This window comes from Gymnoscopelus braueri (assembly GCF_963280865.1).
Source record: "Gymnoscopelus braueri genome assembly, chromosome: 19".
Classification (NCBI taxonomy): domain Eukaryota; kingdom Metazoa; phylum Chordata; class Actinopteri; order Myctophiformes; family Myctophidae; genus Gymnoscopelus; species Gymnoscopelus braueri.
The window spans coordinates 28,531,779-28,552,845 of NC_137621.1; the positions used below are offsets into that span (position 1 = coordinate 28,531,779).

The following is a 21,067-nucleotide window of genomic DNA, read 5'->3' on the forward strand; positions in this document are numbered from 1 at the left end:
GTACTTCAAACACACACACACACACAGACTTTTCTAGACAGCTTTCCTCCTACAGAGCCACATTATGAACACAGGGTCATCATGCGTCCATGCGTGCACGCATGGACTTGCACTTGCAAGGGGGACTGCCAAATCGGCTATGGCAACATTTTGTGTTGTGTGATGTCAGACCAAAGCTCTCCTCAGTCCATATAAGGTGTTGTAAAAAGAAAATAATTTATTTAGACGTTGAGTTGTCAGGTGTACAGTTTGATTTTGATTTAAAGACGGTTCATTTAAAATGTATCTCAATAGACTGCTGGGCAAGAAACGTTCGTTAGACATAACGTCTAGACATAACGTCAGATTCCACAGACAGACTTCAGAGGTAAAACCCTCAACTGATGAGGACATGGATCTGCAGCAAGCAGTTTCAGATCAGGAGACAACAGCAGCCTCACCAACCACCAAGCTTCAGGAACATCAATTAAACCCCATAGATGATCGTAAACAACAAGAGGTGGTTCTGCAGGCTGAGGAATTAATCTCTGCTGCAGAGCAGCGGAGGCTTAAAGCCACGGAAGAGCTCAAAAAATTTCACAAATCAACAAACCAGTTGCATGCAAGGAATGAAACCATCCTCCAAAAGAGGTTGGAGAAGGATGATGCGGAAGAGATTGCTGGCCACCAAGAGCAACTCTACATTCAGAAAAGGGAGTACGACAGGAGTCTGAATGAGAAAAAGAAAGCCTGTAAAGAGCAACGTCAGCAAATTGAAGGCCTGATGAAAACTCGGGAACAGATGAGGCTAGAACACATGTCACGAAGAACACTGAACACCTTGATGGGTGACAGCCCTTTTGACATGAAGAACCAGCTAGAGAGTGAGGTAGAGCTATATAGATATGAAAGAGCAGAGTTTTTCTCTGCTCTTGAGTTGGCACTGTTACCCCCATCAGTTGAGAATGAACGTGCCATGGTGGAGGAGAAAGGAAAGGTCAACAGTAGGTGTCCTCTAGGCCTAGGCGTTTCACACACAGCCTACATCATCACCAAGCATCGAGAACAACAACCAGCCCTCAAAGTAACCATGAATGATCTTGCAGAGGACCTTCTGGTGGGTCTGGAGGCTGAGGAACGATTCCTCTCTGCAGAGCAGAAGCTTAAAGTCACAGAAGAGCAGACAACTGTAACAAAGTTGCACGCGAGTGAAGAAACCATCGTTCAACTCCAACAGACGTTGGAGAAGAAGGAGGAAGAGATCACTGGCCTTCAAGTGAGACTCTGCATTCAGACAGAGGAGTACAACAGGATTCTGAATGAGAAAGAGAAAGCCTGGAAACAGCAAAGTGAACAAATGGAAGACCTGTGGAAAACCTGGGAACAGATGAAGCAAGAAGAGATTGTGTCAATAAGAACACTGATCACCTTGTTTAGTGACAGCTCTATTGTTGACCTGAATGACCAGAAAGAGATTGAGGTAGATTTAAATAGAGATCAAGCATATGGAAGAGAGGAGTCTTTCTCAGGGGAGTTGGCACTGTTGCCCCCTTTAATTGAGAATGACAGTGCTGTGGTGGAGAAGAAAAGAGAGGACAAAGGTAGGTGTCCTTTAGGCCTAGGTGTTCCACACCAGACCACAGCAGTCTCCATCACCAAGCTTCAGAAACATCAGCCAGCACCCAGAGCAACCATGAATACTCTTCTGGAAGAGCAGACAACGGTAGAAACCATCCTGAAACTTCTAAATACTTTGGAGAAGAAGGAGGAAGAGATCACTGGCCTTCAAGAGAGACTCTGCATTCAGACTGAGAGGTACAACAGGAAGCTGAATGATAAGGAGAAAGCCTGGAAAAAGCAAAGTGAACAAATGGAAGACCTGTGGAAAACTTTGGAACAGATGAAGCAAGAAGAACTCATGTCACTAAGAACACTGATCACCTTGATCCGTGACAGCTCTATTGTTGACCTCAAGGACCTACTGGAGATCGAGATAGAGCCAAACACAGATGAAGCACATGGAAAAACACAGTCTTTCTGTGGGAAGTCGGCACTGTTGCCCCCTTCAGTTGAGAATGAAAGTGCTATAGTGGAGGACAACGGAGAAGACAACAGTAAGTGTCCTCTAGGCCTAGGTGTTCCACACCAGGAATTCACAGCAGCATCCATCACCAAGCTTCAGGAACATCAGTTAGCCCCCAAAGCAACCATGAATAATGAACATACAGAGGACTTTCCGATGGAGGATGAGGAACAGGGGGAGTCGCCGCTGTTGCTCCCTTCAGTTGAGAGTGATGAATGTCATGGTGAAGGAGACCTATGGTATGGTGTCCATGGTCACAAAGGCAAACCTTGGCTGCGTCATAGGTGGGATCGCTTTGTGAATGTCTTCCATAGAAGCAGGAGAGGGGAACTTGCAAGTGCCTTACCTCAGGGGCTAGCAACCCTAACCTGACTCCGCCCGATGGGGGCGGTATTGACTTCACTGTGAAAGAAATGTGACGCAAGCTTCTTCCATCTGGCAGAGTCAGGTTATAGCAACCCAGGATGCTCCAAGATAATTGTTTGGCCTTTTTTTTCTTCCTTTTTCTTTATTAACACATAGCTACAATTGAGATTCTGGCTGGGTTTCACTGTGGAATGGGGTCCCGATTATCCTGTCAACAACAGAGAAGGAATAATAATCTATAAATAATAAATTAAAATAAAGATGTGTGTGTGTGTGTGTGTGTGTGTGTGTGTGTGTGTGTGTGTGTGTGTGTGTGTGTGTGTGTGTGTGTGTGTGTGTGTGTGTGTGTGTGTGTGTGTGTGTGTGTGTGTGTGTGTGTGTGTGTGTGTGTGTGTGTGTGTGTGTGTGTGTGTGTGCACGTGGGAGTGTGTGCAAGCATATGCATGTGTATCACTTATTTTACTGCTCTACTGGCGGGCGATTAATGTAGAGGGCTTATGAGAAAGTCTCTAGCGTTCTCTCACACTGCGACCTTAACCCCTTAAACCCCAGCTTCTGGCCCAGGGCCCAAACATGAGATGACGTAGGAAGCTAGAGGTAGAGCCCCTGATCTCAGACCAGTGATTAGGAGGAGAGAGAGGGTAACCAGAGAGCCCCAGAGGGCCTCGGAGTGAAACTCACAGGATCAGGTGTCGGGGAAACAGCAGATCTGAAGGAACGATGGAGAGATAAGAGAGTTCTCAGTCTGTGTTTGTTCAAAGACAAAACTAAGAGTTGACCTGGTAGAGAATGCTTCGGATATGCATAGGAGGGTGCATAGCTGTTCTAAACCAGACTATATAAAGCTGTGTATGTGCTTGAGCCTTGAAAGCAAAGTAGCGAGTCTTTTTCCATGGCTTAGGCCGATTATGGGACTCTGTGTGTGCTTCTGAGGAGTGGACACGGTGAAAGGAGAGCAAGGAAAGGCAAAAGGTGAGGTGAGGAAGGAGACAGAAGAGGGACAGGGCTTAACGGAAAAGGAGTGGAGGGAAGAGTGGGTAGAATAAGGGACCAAGAGGCCTGAAACTGGTTCGCCGCAAGCTACCTTCCCACATTGGACCATCCAGCTCCGGTGTTGGAGTATAAATCCTCCAGCCTGCCTGTGAGTGAAAATAAACTTCTTACTTTACAGCTGCATCACTGTTTTTAACTGTTCTCACACTGAATGTTGCTTTATGGATGTGCAGCTTGGTCACCTGGTGTGTATCTGACGCTAAACATATAGACCTAAGTAAGAATGGCATTCTAGCATTGACAGCAGATTTCTTTTTTAAATAAATTTAAGGTTCAAGGCTGACCTAAAGGCATGGCTCCACGAAAATTCAAATTAGCTAAATTCATCCCCCTCCATATCATGAAATGAATCTGTACAGTATATTCTGATTTACATTTTTGTCCAGTTGTTTGAGTGTTGAATGTTTAATGGGCCTCAATGGAAACAAGCCTCTGGCTTTTTATGTGCCTGTACCTTTAAAATTCATCTCTAAAGTATTCAATCAATCAAAACGGGTATTTCACTTTAAAGCACTTTTGGGGTCCTTTTAACAGGCGGTTACTCGGGGGTTTGTGTGCACCCCAGACAGTTTTTAAGTCGCTTGATTCAATATTTAGATATTTGATATTCAATTGACCAGACGTGCAAGATGACGCACCACTCCCACTGTAAGCCCATTCAACTTCAAACTCCATGTTAATCATGTTAAGCTCATTGAAAACATGTTTCTGGTGACTGATATTGTCCTTCAATTCATGAGGGACCCTTACTTTTTTGTTTACTTTTTTATTTTTTCATTTTAATTTAATTGAAACATTTTGTTTAAAAACGATGACAAAAGCCAGAGTAGACATTAAAATGACCCCAGAAGCGTTTTAAAGTGAAATACCCCTCCAATAATCGAATTCCTCATAATGACAATAATTAGCTCTTACATTTGTGGTAAGGTGGTGTGACTGTTGTAAAGTGGGGCTGTTTAATTTAAGTGATGCCGTTGGCCTCATGCCTCAGGTTACAAGGCATTGTGAGGTAACGAGGGGAGGCGAGTAGGAAAACAGAGGCCTCATATTTTAAACATGTCTGCTGAAAACACAAAATACACCCACAGACAGAGCAGAATGCATATTAATCAAATGCATTCATGTGTCGAGTGCATGTTCATGGATGATGTGTGTATTATACCGTATGTCCATGTATGTGTTTGTTCCTGTGTGTGTGTGTGTGTGTGTGTGTGTGTGTGTGTGTGTGTGTGTGTGTGTGTGTGTGTGTGTGTGTGTGTGTGTGCACACACGCTATTAGGTGTCATCAGAAAGGAAGACTAGACACATGACACAGCTGAAGTGTTAAATGTTAACTCTGGTTACGCCTATCCCAGGGTCCAGGCAGGCTCAAAGGTCCACTTCATGCTTCTCCTCACTAACTCCGCCTGACTGCTAACCAGTTCCTTAACACTACAAGACCCAGCTGACCCGTTTCCCTTCCCAGCCTCGTTCTGGAGCTTGCTGGAGCACTGACAGAGTCCTGGACTCAGCCCAGACCTGCACTAGGAGCCACAGCCAGAAACTGACATTGAGAGGCCTGTATCACTGGCAGGGACCGGACGGGACTGAGTGACATCACGCATGCTCATGTGAAGGTACTCGTTAATCAGGTTTTGTGGAGTGTGTGCGATTAATCTCTCATGCTCTTTTTCTAACACCAAATTACATGCACAGAGAAACACACATGCACCCTGTCATCTTTCCTGGGGCTTTTACAACTGAGCACCAGCTCAACCTTAAACCTCATTATACTCCCATAGCACAACAGTGTTGCCTGCCAAAAAGAACTGATTCTTTTTGGCAAGTGAGTGGCAAGTATGAATTTAGCATTACTCAGCATGGTATCTAATCTACCTGTGATGTCAGAACAGGATTATAATCTAGAACAATTATTTAAGAGCGTGGCAGCTTGTTCAGATACTAACTGCCTACTTAATAAAGTTTTCCATTACATACTTCCTTAACCACTTGAACCCTGGCATCCCTATTCTGGGGGGAGCATTTGCAGAAAATAGCCAATCTACAAGCTCACAATGCGTCGCAACGCAACATGTTGTTAACTTGTAGATCGGCTATTTTCGGCAGAGATTTGGTGTAGAGGGAGGGACCAAGAGCGGACCAAGTACAGAACCAAACCGGGCCAACTAAGTATTAGTCTACTTAGTATAGAGGCCAGGGTTTACGAGGTTAAAGCATGCTCGTAAAAGTGCTTATAAGTGCGTACGATAGGGTGCTTTAGTTAAAGGTAGCTTACCTCTAATGAAACTGACTGTCGGTGTAGTCAATGGGAATTAAGTATTAACTAGTAAATACTGTATACTTGTACTATGAAGGGAATATTTGTTTGAAATTCAAAGACCCCTTTACCATAAACCTGACTCAGCAGTACAATAGACTATATTGTTCTTTTTACTTCAATTATGAGGCAAGGTAATAATCCTAAAGAGAGCTAATCTCCCTTTAAAGGGGCTAAACTACTCTGTACTAAAAGGCTTTTACTTTAACTGCAAGTAAAGGTTTATTGAAGTATTACAATGCAGACAAAATCACAAGTGCTAAAACTATTGCATCAAGTTTTATACATTTGGAGAGAGAAGAAAATAAGGTCATCTCACCTATTCCTAAACTCTTTCTTCAGATCTTAAAGAATCTGCAGGGGTGAAGTCAAATGTTTTCCCAATGTTGAAGAATGTAGTATCTTTGAAGAGTCAGAACCCGCAATAGGTACAATTTCTATAGCTTTTTATACACTCTTTCTCTCTGTTGCACAATGTAATGGTCTGGACCTTTGTTTTATCAAACCAAAACTGTTGCTATATGCATGATTGCATGTACTGATCTTTGAAAGCTTGTTTCATCATGTACTAGAAGGTCTTATCCAGATGTTTCCTCTGAGTGTCTTGGGACGACTACCAGTTTGTTCAAAACAATTTGGCCTATTTCATTTTAGGCCTTTGTTGCGCACCAACGTCCCATGTTCCATTCCATGTGCCAAAAATAGCAAATTGGCTGCTTCTGACACCGGTTGATAATGAAGTATAAATCAGGCTTTAGTGTTTGCAGGCATACCTGGAATTGAAATAACGCACTTACGAACTAGTGTGCTCTATTGTGGGAACAAAGTCACAAGGCCAGACCTGGAACCGTACACAGTACTTCCTTATTGCGTTTCTGCTGTTATCTGAACTCTCATGGTATCTCCGCCGACATCTCATGCAATTGCTTTCAAGTGACAAACAAATGAACGTCTTAAATACACTTAACTGTACCTATACTGCTTTGTTGAAGTGAAAGTCATCATCCTCTCCATGGAGGCTTGCCCTATGGTTTGAATCAGAGCTCTCTTTCTCTGTGTGTGTGTGTGTGTGTGTGTGTGTGTGTGTGTGTGTGTGTGTGTGTGTGTGTGTGTGTGTGTGTGTGTGTGTGTGTGTGTGTGTGTGTGTGTGTGTGTGTGTGTGTGTGTGTGTGTTCTTTAAGGAGAAGTAAATATGGCGAACCACATCACACAGATATCCAGAGAGAACCTAGATGATCTCAGAGAGGCTTTTAACAAGATTGGTCAGTGTAAAGCACGCACCCCCCCCCCCCCCCCCCCCACACACACACACACACACACACACACACACACACACACACGCACAGGATTGCATCTACTTTTGTATTTACAATTATTTCAAATATGGAAAGGATTTTACAGCCACCCATAAAGGCCTTCTCTCATATAATGACTTTTTATTGGTCACTACGCAAAGTAGTATACACATACAGTATTTGTGTGTCCGGCTAGATGCAAGTCCGGCTAGATGCAAAGGTGAGAGGTTGCCAGGTTTTATCAGGTACAAGTTATAGTAAGTAGGTGATAAGTGTGTGCAGGAATTTATTTTTTTGATTAGGTTTTATTACGTAACCATCGTAATTGCATAATTACGACAGATCATTAACCACATGAACTGTAGTCTCCCTATTCTGGGAAAATGCCAGATCTACAGGTTCCCAATGAGGTGTGTTGCAATTTTTGATGAAGAGGCAAAAAAGCAGTGGGCCTAATATAGACCACTGGGGGACTCCGGCAATGTATATTGGGTTTAAGTGGTCAACGGCAGTTTTAGTCAACGCATAGTGTGAAGTGAAAACTGTAAGTAGAGCATTCTATGTACAGAACAGTATTTGTGAAATTAATGTGTGTTTCCAGACATCGACAACAGTGGATTCGTGAGCGACTTTGAGCTTCAGGAACTCTTCAGAGAAGCCAGTTTTTCCTTGCCAGGCTACAGGATACGAGAGATCATTGAGACCTTTATCGCAGGAGACACCAACAAAGATGAGAAGATCAGCTTTGAAGAGTTTGTGTCTGTAAGACCCAAATGCATAATTTACCAGATTGATATACTGTATATACACATCAAGTTTACAGAGGCGGTCTTTCCCATGTCTCTTTTACTATCCAACTTTCTCTCTCGCTTTCATTCTCAAATTTGTACACACACAAACACATATATGCACACCCGCACCTGAGCATGCACGCACGCACGCACGCACGCACGCGCGCGCGCGCGCGCGCGCACACACACACACACACACACACACACACACACACACACACACACACACACACACACACACACACACACACACACACACACACACACACACACACACAGAGTAACTGTAGGGCCTGTTCATGTGCAGATCTACCAGGAGTTGAAGAGTAAGGAGTTCAGTGAGACGTTCAAAAAAACTATCGGCAGAAGAGCTGGGATCCGATCATTTGGAGGAACGTCAGGAATCTCCAGTGAAGGAACACAGCACTCCTACTCCGGTAAGTGTGTGTGCGTGTGCGTGTGCATGTGCGTGTGCGTGTGCGTGTGCGTGTGCGTGTGCGTGTGCGTGTGCGTGTGCGTGTGCGTGTGCGTGTGTCCATGCACAGGTTTATATAGTATTACCATGCAAAGGTATGGCTGTGAGATGCATTTCCACATGACCAAATTTCCATGTGTATTTGTATATGAAAATATATCCGGTGTTTGTGTGTATATGTTAAGTGAAGAGAGTGGCGTTTCGTTAACTTGATTAACAAAGCATGTATTTCCATTTGGCCAAATCTTCATGTGTATTTGTATATGAAAATGTATGTGGTGTTTGTGTTTTAGATGAAGAGAAGGTGGCGTTTGTTAACTGGATCAACAAAGCCCTAGCAAGCGACCCAGACTGCAGTCATCTGTTACCCATGAACCCTGAGAATGATAATCTCTTCACCTCTGTCCGTGATGGAATCCTGCTCTGGTAAAACACACTCACACAAGCATGAAGTACACTTGCACGCACACGCACACGCGCACACACACACACACACACACACACACACACACACACACACACACACACACACACACACACACACACACACACACACACACACACACATACACACACACACACACACACACACACACACACACACACACACACACACACACACACACACACACACACACACACACAAGCAAGCAAATGAACACACATAAGCAAATGTACACACCCGTGCAAAAGAGCATTCAACAATGTGTAATGCTCACAATCAGTGAGTACGAAATAATCCCCCTACTATACAACTCTAATTTACATCTTTAAATACTTATCAGCCCTTTACTCACAGTCAGTCAGCCAGCCAGCCAGCAATTCAGTCATTTACTCACTCGCTGACTCATCCAATGTTTTATTCTTCTCTTTAGTAAGATGATCAACCTGTCTCAGCCCGACACTATTGATGAGAGAGTCATCAACACTAAGAAACGCACAAGTTCAACCTTCACTATGACCGTGAGTAGCAGCTACAGTTAAAGTTTTCAGGGTGACATGCTTTACTCCTTTCAAGTACAACTCAGTTATTATAGTTTTGACCACACTGAAAAAGCCATTTTCAGTTGTTTTTTTGGTAGTTTTGTAAACACACAATAGTTTCTTTCTAGTTTTAACTTTTATTTCTGTGAACTAAAATGTTTTTGTCTCCCCCCCATCTAAAATGAACACTGCAAATTTTACTGTGTGACAAGAAATGAGCTACAATAGTGCAGATATAACGACACAGACAGTAAAGTAAATGTAAATATGTGTGTAAGTGTAATGATTAAGAGCTTTGACCATCAATGTCCCCGGGTCATTTCCTGGGTTGAAGATCTGTGTTGCCTGTCATGCACTCTTTTTTTCTTCTGTCAACAATAAAGCCGAAATGGCCAAAAAGTCCCATCTGTAAAATTGTTATATCATCAATAGGATGAACCTATGAAAAGGTCACACATTTCATGAGACCCCATTAATTTCGAATTTCTTGGGGGTGTTGACAGTCAGTCTCACATCTTCCTTCACTTTCACCTATATACAGTACAAGATTAGCTGCACTTATTTGTGTGAAAATAGACATTGGAAACTATGCTGTAATTACAAAGCATGTTGATTCATGTTGATTCTCAATTATTTGATCTTTTTAGGAGAATTTGATGTTGGCCCTCAACTCAGCATCAGCCATAGGCTGTACAGTGGTAAACATCGATGCACATGATCTCATGGCTGGTAAACCCCACTTGGTCCTAGGGTTGCTCTGGCAGATTATCAAGATTGGCCTGTTCGCTGATATTGAAATCAGCAGGAACGAAGGTCAGAATACACAAACCGTGGCGTGTGCATGCACACACACATGCAAATACACTCACGATCACGCATAAGCCAAGACACAATGATATACATACTGTAGGGTATGCTGAGCACATGCATGCACTTACTGACACACACACACACACTATCAAACTCAGTCATACTCTATGCCCGAATTGCTGTTATGACAGAATTTGTATTGCTTCTTACTGTAAGCAGTGCTTACGATAAGCACTTCATTGCTTTTCATTTTTTACTTTCACTTCTGACTGCTTCTATTCTATTCTATTCTATTCTATTCTATTCTATTCTATTCTATTCTATTCTATTCTATTCTATTCTGTTCTATTCTATTCTATTCTATTATGTTCTATTCTATTATGTTCTGTTCTGTGTCCTATGCAACATTTGTTTAGGCAGAAGAACAAAAAAGTGGCTAAAGATCTTACAAACAACTCGTACTCGAAATCCGTTGCCGAGTAATGTGTAATATTTTTTGCCATTTTGTGTCTGCCTAAACAAACATTAAAAAAAATTGAAGGCCTTAAAATATATTTTGCATTGAACAGTGGTTCCCCATCTCATCTATTTTTGGATTATTTTTGCATTGGCCTTGGGAACTCTATTCGACTCACCACTTTTTTGTGTGGCACTGTTCTGTGCCGTGTTTTACCCTCTCCTGTTCTCTATTACTACTACTACTACTACTACTACTACTACTACTACTACTACTACTACTACTAATAATAATAATAACTAGAAAGTACTGTTCCTGAAGAAACACTGTTGGATCGCTAAGAATGTTGATAGTATTAAGTATTAATAGTTTTATAAGTGTTAAAGGTGTTAAAGGTGTTAAAGGTGTTAAAGTATAAGTAATGTTAAAGTTTTTAAAAGTTTTAAAGGTTTAAGGTTCTAAAGGTTTCAAAGGTTTAAGGTTCTAAAGGTTTTAAAGGTTCTAAAGGTTCAAGGTTCTAACAGTTTTAAAGGTTTAAGCTTCTAAAGGTTTTAAGGTTTTAAAGGCTTTAAAGGTTTAAGGATCTAAAGTTTTTAAAGGTTTTAAAGGCTTTAAAGGTTTAAGGATCTAAAGGTTTTAAAGGTTTTGAAGGTGTTAAAGGTTTTGAAGGTGTTAAAGGTTTTAAAGGTGTTAAAGTATTAGTAGTGTTAAAAGTTTTGATAGTGTTGACAGTGTTGAGTAGTGTAAAATGTCATTCTTTTTTTAGGGTAAAACAGTGGTTGCTAGGGTCGAAGAGGCGGTTGCTAGGGTCTAATAGGTGGTTGCGATCCCACAATAATAATAATAACATTATTATGCTTTGAAAGGCCTTTTCACCTTGCCAGAAACAGTTGGAGCTAACAATGAAATCCTATTTGCCTGTATCTAGCTCTGATTGGTCTGCTGCAAGAGGGGGAGGAGCTGGACCGCCTGCTGTCTGTCTCTCCTGAGGAGTTGCTTCTTCGTTGGGTCAACCACCACCTCCAAAACGCAGGAACAGAGCTAATCTGTAACTTTAGTGAAGACATCAAGGTACCATGCAGCACGCACGCACGCACGCACGCACGCACGCACGCACGCACGCACGCACGCACGCACGCACGCACGCACGCACACACACACACACACATACATACACTCAGACAAACTTATTATGTGCTATATGTAATGTTGTAGGACTCCAGGGCCTATTTCCACCTACTGGACCAGATCTCTCCCAAAGGAGAGGATGAATTTGAGATGAGTGTGGACATCGATATGACTGGCCTCAATGTAAGTCTTATAAACAGAATCAAGTATACAATGAGGAAGTTATAACAGGAATTCAAATTACCTTTATACCTTTATCTGTTATCATGCTGTCAGATAAGATAGAATGTCATAGCATTTACAGTAAACTGACTATCTTATTATCTACTGAAATGTATTGCCTTGTACCCAGTTGGCACTCCAAGCAAATGAATACCCATGTGACCCCTGTCTCTAAAGTTCCTGTCATGTAAATCGGACAAATAAACTGTCTAACTAAGTACAGTACAGTTCTGGAAAAAATATCTTGTGTGTGTGTTATCTCAAAAAATGTGTGTTATCTCAAAAAATCTTAAATCTTCTGAAGGAAATGAAACAAACATCTCTGACTTATTACCTTTATGTGATTTTCACCATCACAAAACAAAAAAAAACAAAAAAAAGGTGTGTTTAATAGAGCACAAATCTCCACCAGGACGCGTGCCCTAATAATAATAATGCTGCATGCAGTAACATTTCTACATTCAGCCATGAACGATTGCCAGCTGTACATCATCACCACTGTCAGCCTCCCTGTCTCTCATACACATTCATTGTACACCTCCTCTAACTTTCTCCCAGATTTCAGTAGTTAAAGATTCTCTGTAATCCGCAAATTCATTGTGTCAATTATGTTTATGTTATCACCAGTCAAATCAAAGGTCGTGCTTTAGAATGTGAGTGTCAGGTTTTCGCTATCCCACATTCTCAGCAAATGGGGGCAGGGAAAACCCCTCTGTGAGAGGAAGATTGGAGGGGCAAGGCAGTACAAGTACATTTACTTAAGTACTGTACTTAAGTAAATTTTTTAGGTATTTGTACTTTACTTGAATATTTCCAATTTCCAATACTTTTACTTCTACTCCACTACATTTCAGAGGCAAATATTGTACTTTTACTCCACTACAATTATTTGAAAACATTAGTTACTAGTTACTTTTCAGATATCATTTATGACATTATAAAACATACATTAACCACTTTAGCCCTGTTTTATACATAGGCTATTTGAAAATAGCCGATCTACAAGCTCACAACGCGTCGCGATGCGACGCGTTGTGAGCTTGTAGATCTGCTATTTTCAAATATTTTAGTGCTTTTACTTTTGGTACTTAAAGTACATTTTGATGCCAATACTTTTGTACTTTTACTCAAGTAAATTTTGAATTCTGGACTTTTACTTGTAACAGAGTACTTCTGTATTGCAGTATTGATACTTTTACTTATGTAAAACATTTGAGTACTTTTTCCACCACTGTCTCTAACCACATGAACCCTACCGTCCCTATTCTGGGCATAAGAGGCATAAAGAGATAACATTTTTGGGGGAGAAAAAAAAAATCTACAAGCTCACATTGTGACGCGTTGTGAACTTGATGATCTGCTATTTTCGCTATTTGTACAACAAAGTACAGTTACAGCATATAGGTTTTAAAACTGATCCAAAACAAAAACGATATGATATTTCTTAATCATTTCAACCAAAACGTTTATAACAAATGATGACTGTTAACATAAATAATAATAAAATAATAATAACACTGTCTGTCAGTTATGTACAGTAACATAAGAGATTTAAATAGGTTTAAATTGGATTAAACCTGACTTGGGCCTAAGTCAAAATCATTTTGGCCTATTTTGGCTTAAGTCACACTAGGGAGATAGGCCATTATACTAAAAGGGGAGGGAACAGCATGATCCTTTTCAATTAGGAGATAGGCGATTTTGCCAGAGGTGGCCAGTGTCATGAGGAGCTGACTTAGGCAAAAATATTATTTTCCTCAAAAAATTACGGTAGCACTTTACAATAATGACCCGTTATAAAGCATTTATAAACGTTTATAAGCAGTTTGTAGACTATTAACAAATCATTAACAACCTTTTTGTTGACATTCGTAAATGATTACTATAACCTTTATAACTATGGTTACAAATCATTTATAAGGTATTAGTAAGTAGTAAACTATTCATTAATAAGCCATTTATATACATCTGTAAATGATTATTAAATCATTTGTAATGACCCATTATAACGCATTTATAAACATTTATAAGCAGTTTGTAGACTATTAACAAATCATTAACAACCTGTTTGTTGACATTTGTAAATGATTACTAAAACCTGTATAACTACGGTTACAAATCATTTATAAGGTATTAGTAAGTAGTAAAACTATTCATGAATAAGCCATGTATAATACATCTGTAAATTATTATTAATTAATTTGTAACTGATGTTATATAATATATACAAGCTATTTGTAGATAAAGAACTAATCATAGACAAACTATTTATATACATTGGTTAATGATTATTAAATAATTTATAATAACATTGTAGAATATTTAAGAATCATTTAATCATTATTTAAAGCACATTAAAACATTATTTATACTTGAGTTTGTTCATCATTAAATAATGTCATTTAAATTGTAGGAAATCATTTGTAAATGATTTATAAAGTGGTATAAATTGAGTTTTTTCGTGGTTATAGGACATCTCTTTAAACATGTATTAAGACTTCATAAATCATGTGTTAAATCTTTGTTCTAGCCCAAGGCATGAACAACAAACCATTTCTAAGCAATAATTACATTATGTACAAATTATCAGATCATTATTTCCACATGATCAATTTTACTTGTCGGTAATTTGGGAAATGTGTTTGTTCATGTTTAACCTATGCTTTGTAAAACATTCCTAAAATATCTATAAATCCTTAGTACATGTTATTATGTGCCCTATAGTAAAGTGAAGACAGTTCATCATTTACAACTGTCTGTTCATGTGTTTTTTTCATGTTTAACATATGCTTTGTAAAACATTCCTAAAATATCTATAAATCCTTAGTACATGTTATTATGTGCCCTATAGTAAAGTGAAGACAGTTCATCATTTACAACTGTCTGTTAATGTGTTTGTTCATGTTTAACATATGCTTTGTAAAACATTCCTAAAATATCTATAAATCCTTAGTACATGTTATTATGTGCCCTATAGTAAAGTGAAGACAGTTCATCATTTACAACTGTCTGTTAATGTGTTTGTTCATGTTTAACATATGCTTTGTAAAACATTCCTAAAATATCTATAAATCCTTAGTACATGGTATTATGTGCCCTATAGTAAAGTGAAGACAGTTCATCATTTACAACTGTCTGTTAATGTGTTTGTTCATGTTTAACATATGCTTTGCAAAACATTCCTAAAATATCTATAAATCCTTAGTACATGTTAGTATGTGCCCAAGAGTAAAGTGAAGACCGTTCATCAATTACAACTGTCTGTTAATGTGACTTTCTCCTTACCTGTTGCAAACTACCTGGCTTTCATGAATGCAGACACCAAACAATTACTAGAATTATCTTTCATGTTTAATAAATGATTCGTAAGACATTCGTAAAGAGTATGTAGACCATTTGCAAACGTTATCATGTGCCTTGTTGTAAAGTGAAGACTATGCATTATTATTTCATGTTTAACAATGATTAGTAAAACATGTGACATCAAAAAGTGGCAGAAGTAACGTTATAGAGTATAAAAGTATAAAACAATAAAATGTAACAACTCTTGGACACAGCACACACACTAACATTTAAACAAAGAAATTCATCAAAACAGAATCACAGAGTAGCAGCTTGGAGCCTCTGCAGTCACCACCCCCCAGTGCAAGTTAGCTTTAGCTGCTAAGCTAAACTGCTAAGCATGGAGGACATTACTAGCCTACACAGCAAAACAAACATTGTGGAGCCAAACGGCCACCATCAAACTACCCCCTGGTCATAATGCTACTTCATGTCTGTAAGATTAGCCATTTTATATTACCTCGATCACCTGCAACAAGACAGTTAAAACACATAAAACATGAATTAGACATATTTCTGTCCAGTCTGCAACTGCATCACTGTTCACTTCCTCCCTAGTAGGCTACTGCAGGTGTAATGCAGGTAATCAGTGTGTTGCCAGATTTTGCAAAAGAAACAAGCGGCCAGGTCTATGAAAACAAGCCCAAAAGAAGCAACTAGGCTCAGGCCCATGATAACGTCTGCAAATGGTTTACATACTCTTTACGAATGTCTTACGCATCATTTGCTAAACATGAAAAAATAACTCCCTAAAAAACTACATTTATACCACTATATGAATAATTTCCAAATGATTTCTACACATTAAATTACATTATTTAATGATGAACAAAATTGAGTATAAATAATGTTTTAATGTGTTTTAAATAATGTTTAAATGATTCTTAAATGTTCTACAATATTATTATTAACCAATGTATATAAATAGTTTGTCTATGATTTGTTCTTTATCTACAAATAGCTTGTATATATTATATAACATCAGTTACAAATGATTTAATAATCATTTACAGATGTATATAAATGGCTTATTCATGAATAGTTCACTACTTACTAATACCTTATAAATGATTTGTAACTGTAGTTATAAAGGTTTAAGTAATCATTTACAAATGTCAACAAACAGGTTGTTAATGATTTGTTAATAGTCTACAAACTGCTTATAAACGTTTATAAATGCTTTATAACGGGTCATTATTGTAAAGTGCTACCAAAATGACTTAGGCCTTTAGTTTAGCAAGGTGACGATTGTATGCATTGTGGTTAATCTATGGTTTGTAGTGTAGAATATATTTTTCAGACAATGTGTTACGCCAACATGCTTTTTGTGAAGTGTTGTGTACTTGTAGTTGAAGTATTTATAAAGATCACAATTTCAATTTTCCCAAAGTAGACACAAAGTAAAGAAGACGCCACAATAAAAATCATGTATGCCCACAAGCAGCCAGCCTGTATAATGCAGCTTTGCCATTGAACACCACATTGTGACAGTATGTGGGACTTTGTTACTATGCATTACTATTGATAGCTAAACATGGACAGGGTGGCCAAGCTGTTATTATACTCGTGTCTTATTATGAAATGCAAGGGTGCCAACAGTTTCGACCAGAGATGTGTGCATATATACTGTATATAATGTGTGTTTATGCACCTTTGTAGCATCCTGATTTGGAACACAGAGCTGAGTTGATGCTCTGCCAGGCAGCCAGACTGGACTGTAGGCAGTTTGTCTCCCCTCATGATGTCACATCTGGAAACAGCAAACTGAACCTGGCCTTCGTAGCCAACCTGTTCAACATGCACCCTGCAATGCAGAAGTCTAACAGTAATGGCATAGACACAACGGTCATAGAGGGTGAGTAAGGCACACACAAACACATGCACGTGAACACATACACACACACTGGAGACACACCACCCTGATGAAGGCTGAGATGTATTGAGAGAGGACAGTGAAGAGACAGAAAGTGAGGACAGAGGAGTGTAACAAAAGCAGTCATCAAACTAGTAAACAAACCTGTAAGCAAAGCCAGGACATTGTGAATATGTGGTTAGTTTATTAACTGGTTGATGGCCTCTATTTTATGGTATATTCTATACATGCTACTTTTGTTTTGTATGTTTCAGTCATGTGCCTTTTTTATACAGTAGGTGAAGGTGAGTGTCACTACTTTCACCCGCTAGAGCTAGAAGGACTGGCTCAGGGGTTGATAAAACCTCTGAGTCTTATATCAGTGTGCCTCAAGAAGCTACAGAAAGTGACCGTTGAATCAGAACAGAAAAAGGAGAGAGATAAAAGAAGAAAAATAACAAACTCTTTCATTATAATCTGGTCCCTTTCTAGGTGAGTCCAGAGAAGAGAGAACCTTCCGGAACTGGATGAACTCATTGGGCGTCTCTCCATATGTCAACCATCTATACTGGTATAACTGACACAGAACTACTAACTTCATAACATGTGTATACCACTCACACCAATAAGAAAGCCCAAAACATCATTAAGGACCGAAGCATCAAATTATTCCCCTCAACTGTTTATTTCCACTGGCCGTCAGGTTGCTGAATAGCTGATACTCACATTGTTGTTTAATATGTAATATGCTATTTATGTGCTGTAAATTATGTATAATGTAGATATGAGTGCATTGTGTACACAGTCACCGTCTTTGTGTTTTCTGTTGGTTTTGGAATGGTGTGTCTCTCTGCCTTGTTAAGGCTGAGAGAGCCAGAACAAATATGTCATTGTATTATACACATGACAATGAAATTGAACTTGAATTTAAGGGCACAAATACAAAAAAAGTCATACAGTCACCAGTGTTTGCTTATTGACTGCTTACTCGTTAGTCATTTATGTACACTGCATTTACTTACTTTGTTATTATTCTTTATAATGTTATTCATTATACAGTAGTGCATATACTGTAGTTGTATTGTATACACATTTTCTTAATCTAATCCAATCTGATAGCTATGTTACTTGTTAGTACCTTGTTAACAATTACTGTATGTTTTTGTACACATTTGGTTTACTTTCTTTTTACAGTGACCTGTGTGATGCCTCTGTGATTCTGCAGCTCTATGAGAAAGTGAATGTGCCAGTGAACTGGAGGAAAGTCAATAGACCACCATACCCTGTCCTGGGAGCTAACATGAAGAAGGTCTGTGGAGACAGGCAGGACCTTAAGCATTAGAAAGTCCTGGGAGTGTGGTATAGGCTCCATAATGTACAGCACATTTAAATAGGGGGTAAACTCCCAGTCAAAGCTTTGTAAAGAATTAGATAAAACAATGCTGATCTTTTCTGATAGCAAGGGAAGGCCAACCAACCTTGTTATAGAGGATGCAATGGTCGGTACTGTAACTATCATCTGTCATAAATCTGAGTGCTGAGTGATAAACTGAATGTAATGGTTTAAGTTTGGTAGCGGATGCATTTCTTGCATGAAGAGATGCATAAACAGACATGCACACACAACAAACGCACGCATTGCAAGGATTAGAAACCTAATGGACTAAAAGAAAACAATTAGGAACGTAAAAGTTTACTAGAATATACAATTTGATTAATTTTCTACATTTTCATTAGCTAGAGAACTGCAACTATGCTGTGGAGCTGGGAAGGACTGAGGCTCGCTTCTCACTGGTTGGCATTGGAGGAGTAAACCTCAACGAGGGAAACCCAATGCACACCCTTGCACTAGTCTGGCAACTGATGAGAAGGTATGCATATCGAGACAAAAGTCAATTGATTCTTGGTTCCCTCCTATACAATTCAACCAATCTGAAAAATCAATGAAAAGAGTAATTCATTTGCATGTGAGAATCACAATGACAAACACTTAAGTGTATGAGTATATTCAAGGAATTTCCTTGAAGTGCAGCAACAGTTCATAGAGTAATACTGACGATATTCACAGACACACTGTACATTACTATACAATGCTTTCATGCAGGTGCAATTGTACGCTGCAGAACACATGTACAGTAGACAATACAAGAGACAGCAGATAACATTATTCTGCATCTCTTTCTGTAATTTCTTGAAGCTCGCTAAGGGCCCAACCAGTCAATATGCTGGCCAGAATCCTGGCTTTGTTTACTGGTTTGATTGGTTTAATAGCCATAGGTTTTAGGTTGAACTGCCAACAAGTATCTCAGAAAATATACTTTAGTAGCTTAATGACAAAATCCTGCTAATTAAATCTACTTCCTGAAGTGAATTGAACCTACTCGTATCTTTGACATGCCCAACTGAAATGTGATCTTCTGTCCTCGCTTCAAATTACTTTCCCTTTTTCTTTTCCTCACCTGCTGAATAAACAATGTTGCACTTCCTTTTGCAGTATTCAGTTTATTTATTAGGGTTAATTTTAGCTGTGTGTGTGTGTGTGTGTGTGTGTGTGTGCGTGAGCGTGTGCGTGCGCGTGCACGTGCGTGTGTGTGTGTGTGTGTGTGTGATACTGTACTATAGGTACACACTGCTGGTGTTGTCAGATCTTGGAGATGGCGAAAAAGTGGGAGATCACATCATCCTTAACTGGGTTAACTCCACCCTGCGCGAAGGTCACAAGGACACGCAGATCAGCAGCTTCAAGGTGTGTGTATGTAGATATAGATATCTTTATTATCCCGCGGGGAGTCGCCCAGAGGCAGAGACAGCAGTTAAGGTGAGTTACAGGTAAAGAGTAGAAAAAGAAAAAAGTACTGTTGCAATACAAGGCAAAAACAAAAACAAGAAGCAAGAAGTGTGTGTGTGTGTGTGTGTGTGTGTGTGTGTGTGTGTGTGTGTGTGTGTGTGTGTGTGTGTGTGTGTGTGTGTGTGTGTGTGTGTGTGTGTGTGTGTGTGTGTGTGTGTGTGTGTGTGTGTGTGTGTGTGTGTGTGTGTGTGTGTGTGTGTGTGTGTGTGTGTGTGTGTGTGTGTGTGTGTGTGTGTGTGTGTGTGTGTGTGTGTGTGCGTGCGTGCGTGCGTGCGTGCGTGCGTGCGTGCGTGCGTGCGTGCGTGCGTGCGTGCGTGCGTGCGTGCGTGTCACACACATTCATTCTGGTCTCTCTGTATATGTCGTTGTTGTCTCTGTCTCTGTGTAATAATGGGTGTTTATGTGTTGATTTTTCTCTGTTGTCTTCAGGACAAGCTGATCAGCACCAGTCTACCAGTGATTGATCTGATTGACACCATTGCTCCCGGTGCAGTTAGAGAGGAGATGGTGAAGAGAGGAGAGGAAGGAGTGCTGAGTGACGCGGACAAACTCAACAATGCCAAGTAAATAATATGACCACCGATCAGATCACACTCAACTAAAGCCATCTACAGTACATTGACAGCAGAGGGAAAATATGGCCTTCACCTCTGTCTCTTTGTCTCTCCTTACCTGTCTGTCTGCCTGCCTGCCTGCCTGCCTGCCTGCCTGCCTGCCTGCCTGTCTGCCTGCCTGCCTGCCTGCCTGCCTGCCTGCCTGCCTGCCTGTCTGTCTGTCTGTCTGTCTGTCTGTCTGTCTGTCTGTCTGTCTGTCTGTCTGTCTCTCTCTCTTTCTCTCTCTCTCTCTCGCAGGTATGCTATCTCTGTGGCCCGTAAGATGGGAGCGCGTGTCTATGCATTGCCTGATGACCTGGTGGAAGTTAAACCCAAGATGGTGTTGACTGTTTTCGCCTGCCTCATGGGCCGCGGGATGAAGAGGGCCGACAGTTGAACCAATCAGGACTGAACCGCCTGCAAGGACTAATGCATTTCAACATTTACTCCTTTATTTTGCATTTCATCACCA

At 40.0% G+C, this 21,067-nt stretch overlaps 1 protein-coding gene across 1 annotated transcript; it reads left to right on the forward strand.

Moving 5' to 3' along the window:
* Window positions 1–3,183: 3,183 nt before the first annotated feature.
* LOC308074006 (plastin-1-like) lies at window positions 3,184–21,067 on the forward strand. Its single transcript, XM_080413336.1, has 17 exons — window positions 3,184–3,569; window positions 4,947–5,097; window positions 6,980–7,060; window positions 7,695–7,855; window positions 8,192–8,321; window positions 8,653–8,785; window positions 9,235–9,322; window positions 9,991–10,156; window positions 11,539–11,681; window positions 11,826–11,921; window positions 16,962–17,157; window positions 17,647–17,725; window positions 18,349–18,463; window positions 18,892–19,025; window positions 19,777–19,900; window positions 20,432–20,565; window positions 20,854–21,067. Exons 3-17 carry the CDS (start codon window positions 6,991–6,993, stop codon window positions 20,990–20,992), a joined length of 1,908 nt encoding a protein of 635 aa, XP_080269462.1. The 5' UTR covers window positions 3,184–3,569; window positions 4,947–5,097; window positions 6,980–6,990; the 3' UTR covers window positions 20,993–21,067.

Excerpts from the sequence above, each read along its gene's own strand:
- LOC308074006 (XM_080413336.1), top strand. The coding sequence starts at position 6,991 with ATGGCGAACCACATCACACAGATATCCAGAGAGAACCTAGATGATCTC. Across the intron at positions 10,157-11,538 it reads TGAAATCAGCAGGAACGAAG|CTCTGATTGGTCTGCTGCAA; the intron begins GTCAGAATACAC and ends GCCTGTATCTAG. Across the intron at positions 18,464-18,891 it reads TGGGAGCTAACATGAAGAAG|CTAGAGAACTGCAACTATGC; the intron begins GTCTGTGGAGAC and ends CATTTTCATTAG.